Below are 1,782 nucleotides of genomic sequence, written 5' to 3' on the forward strand. Positions count from 1 at the left end.
GGCTGGATCGACGGCCCCAGGCCAGGCCTCGCCTTCCGCCCCGTCCTCGGCCGGCGATGCCAGCGCTGTCCCCGCGTTGGTTGCGGGAACCTCTGCGAGCTACGCTGGGCTGGTTGGTCACTGAAAAAATGCTTTTTAATACCGACTTTAACCAAAAAAATGGGGATGCGGCTTCCTGTTGGCTCATTTTCTAGCCCACGGGTTGTAAAACACTGCAAAAAATACATTTTACTGAAGGGATGGGTACTTTTCTGCAGTCACTTAGTCGCTAAATGCGATATTAAATATTAAAAGAATAAGAATTGGGTCTGTAGCAGGGGGTTTCGGTCACATTCATCACTCCCGGAGCGCTCGGTTGGGGCTGAGCTCCAGGAATCCCCGACAGCTGCGTTTAAATTGAACCCCTTTGCTGGTCTCGTGTGGGAGAGCCGCGTTGTGCTGAGTTATGTGGGACTTCAGTAGAGCGATTTGGGAGTTTTATCGCCAAATAAACGGTATGAGGCTGTTTAAAACAAACTGGGGGTTGATTTTGCCGATATTAACGGCTTGGGAGCTGTGGCAGTGTCGGATTGGACTGAACAGGACATTTGGGGGCCGTTTTGGCTGCTGATGGATGTGGTTTTGTGGCACTATTCCTGCCATTTTCCCTTTCTGATAAGGTTATCATAAGCTGCTGATGGATTAAAGCTGCTGCATCGTGACATTGGCCTAGAAAACTCATTAAGAGAGAACTGGAATCGCAGTTTATTTGCCCCTTTTCGTGATTCTCCCCACTGAAAGCCCCAAAACGCAGGTGTTTGGATATTTAAGTGTGAGATCTCGGCGCTGTTTGCTAAGCGTGCCTCTCGTGTTTTGCAGATTCTCTTGATCTGAAGATGGCTGCACAGTCAGCACCGAAGGTCGTGCTAAAGAGCACCACCAAGATGTCTCTGAACGAGCGGTGAGGAAGCCAACAGCAGCTTCAGCTCATAAGAAATTTTTGCCCTTAATTATCGCTGTCCGGTGCCCAAAACCCACCGTGGTCTCTGCCCTCTTTTAACCTCACTAAAACAAGCAGGTGGCCCGTGCACCTCTGTCTTAAAGCTCGCCAGATGCGGTACGCAAGGTTAAGAGGGCGAGGGCGCCGGAGACATTTCTCCGCGGCGGTCTGACCGTTAACCCGTGCGACAGGCGGCCGCGCTGGGCTGTGTTAGAGCAGCGGCGAGAAAAACCTCCCACCCTCCCTTTATTTATTTATTTTTTATTTTTTCCTTCCACGTGTTTTTACATCGGTGTAGCCGGCGCTGCAGCACGGTAGCATGTTACCTCCGCTGCGGCGGCCTCGCTGCTTTGTCCGAGGCGGACGCACGCGCTCGTGGTCTGGCCTGTAAGAGGCGCGCAGCAGGCCCTGGAACCAGCCCGAAGGCCCCGTTAACGGCGTCTGGGGCCTTGTAAGAGGCAACCGCTTTGCTCCATCTCCATCTCTGTCTGTCCTCGGTGCCGATTCCTCTGTCGCCCCTTCTGTTTCTCCACGCCATCGAGTCCCCGCAGCCCTGACTAACAGTAACGTTTCACTCCCTCGCTGATCACACCCGGATTAACGGGAGCCGGGGATAACGGAGCCGTCCGCGTGGTTCCTGTGCCGCCGTGAGGCGCAGAGGCGCAGCCCGGGCCATGCTCGGGGTGGATGTGGGGTGAGGTGCAGCGCAGGGGGGTTTTCCTGACCCGTTTGGTTTCGGTCAGTCCCTATTCCCCATCTCAGGGTTTCCCTCTGCAGCTCCAGGACGCAGTACAAAGCGGATG

General features: G+C 54.4%; 1 protein-coding gene across 1 annotated transcript in view; it reads left to right on the forward strand.

Moving 5' to 3' along the window:
- Positions 1 to 875: 875 nt before the first annotated feature.
- CHTOP (chromatin target of PRMT1) overlaps positions 876 to 1,782 on the forward strand; it is a gene marked incomplete at its 3' end in the record, with an annotated part of 1,622 nt that continues 715 nt past the window's right edge. The window contains exon 1 of the mRNA XM_010186159.1: positions 876 to 940. Within this exon, the coding sequence (XP_010184461.1) occupies positions 876 to 940 (65 nt within the window). The remainder of the gene's footprint in view (positions 941 to 1,782) is intronic.

Source organism: Mesitornis unicolor, unplaced genomic scaffold, assembly GCF_000695765.1.
Source record: "Mesitornis unicolor isolate BGI_N332 unplaced genomic scaffold, ASM69576v1 scaffold42266, whole genome shotgun sequence".
Taxonomy (NCBI): Eukaryota; Metazoa; Chordata; class Aves; order Mesitornithiformes; family Mesitornithidae; genus Mesitornis; species Mesitornis unicolor.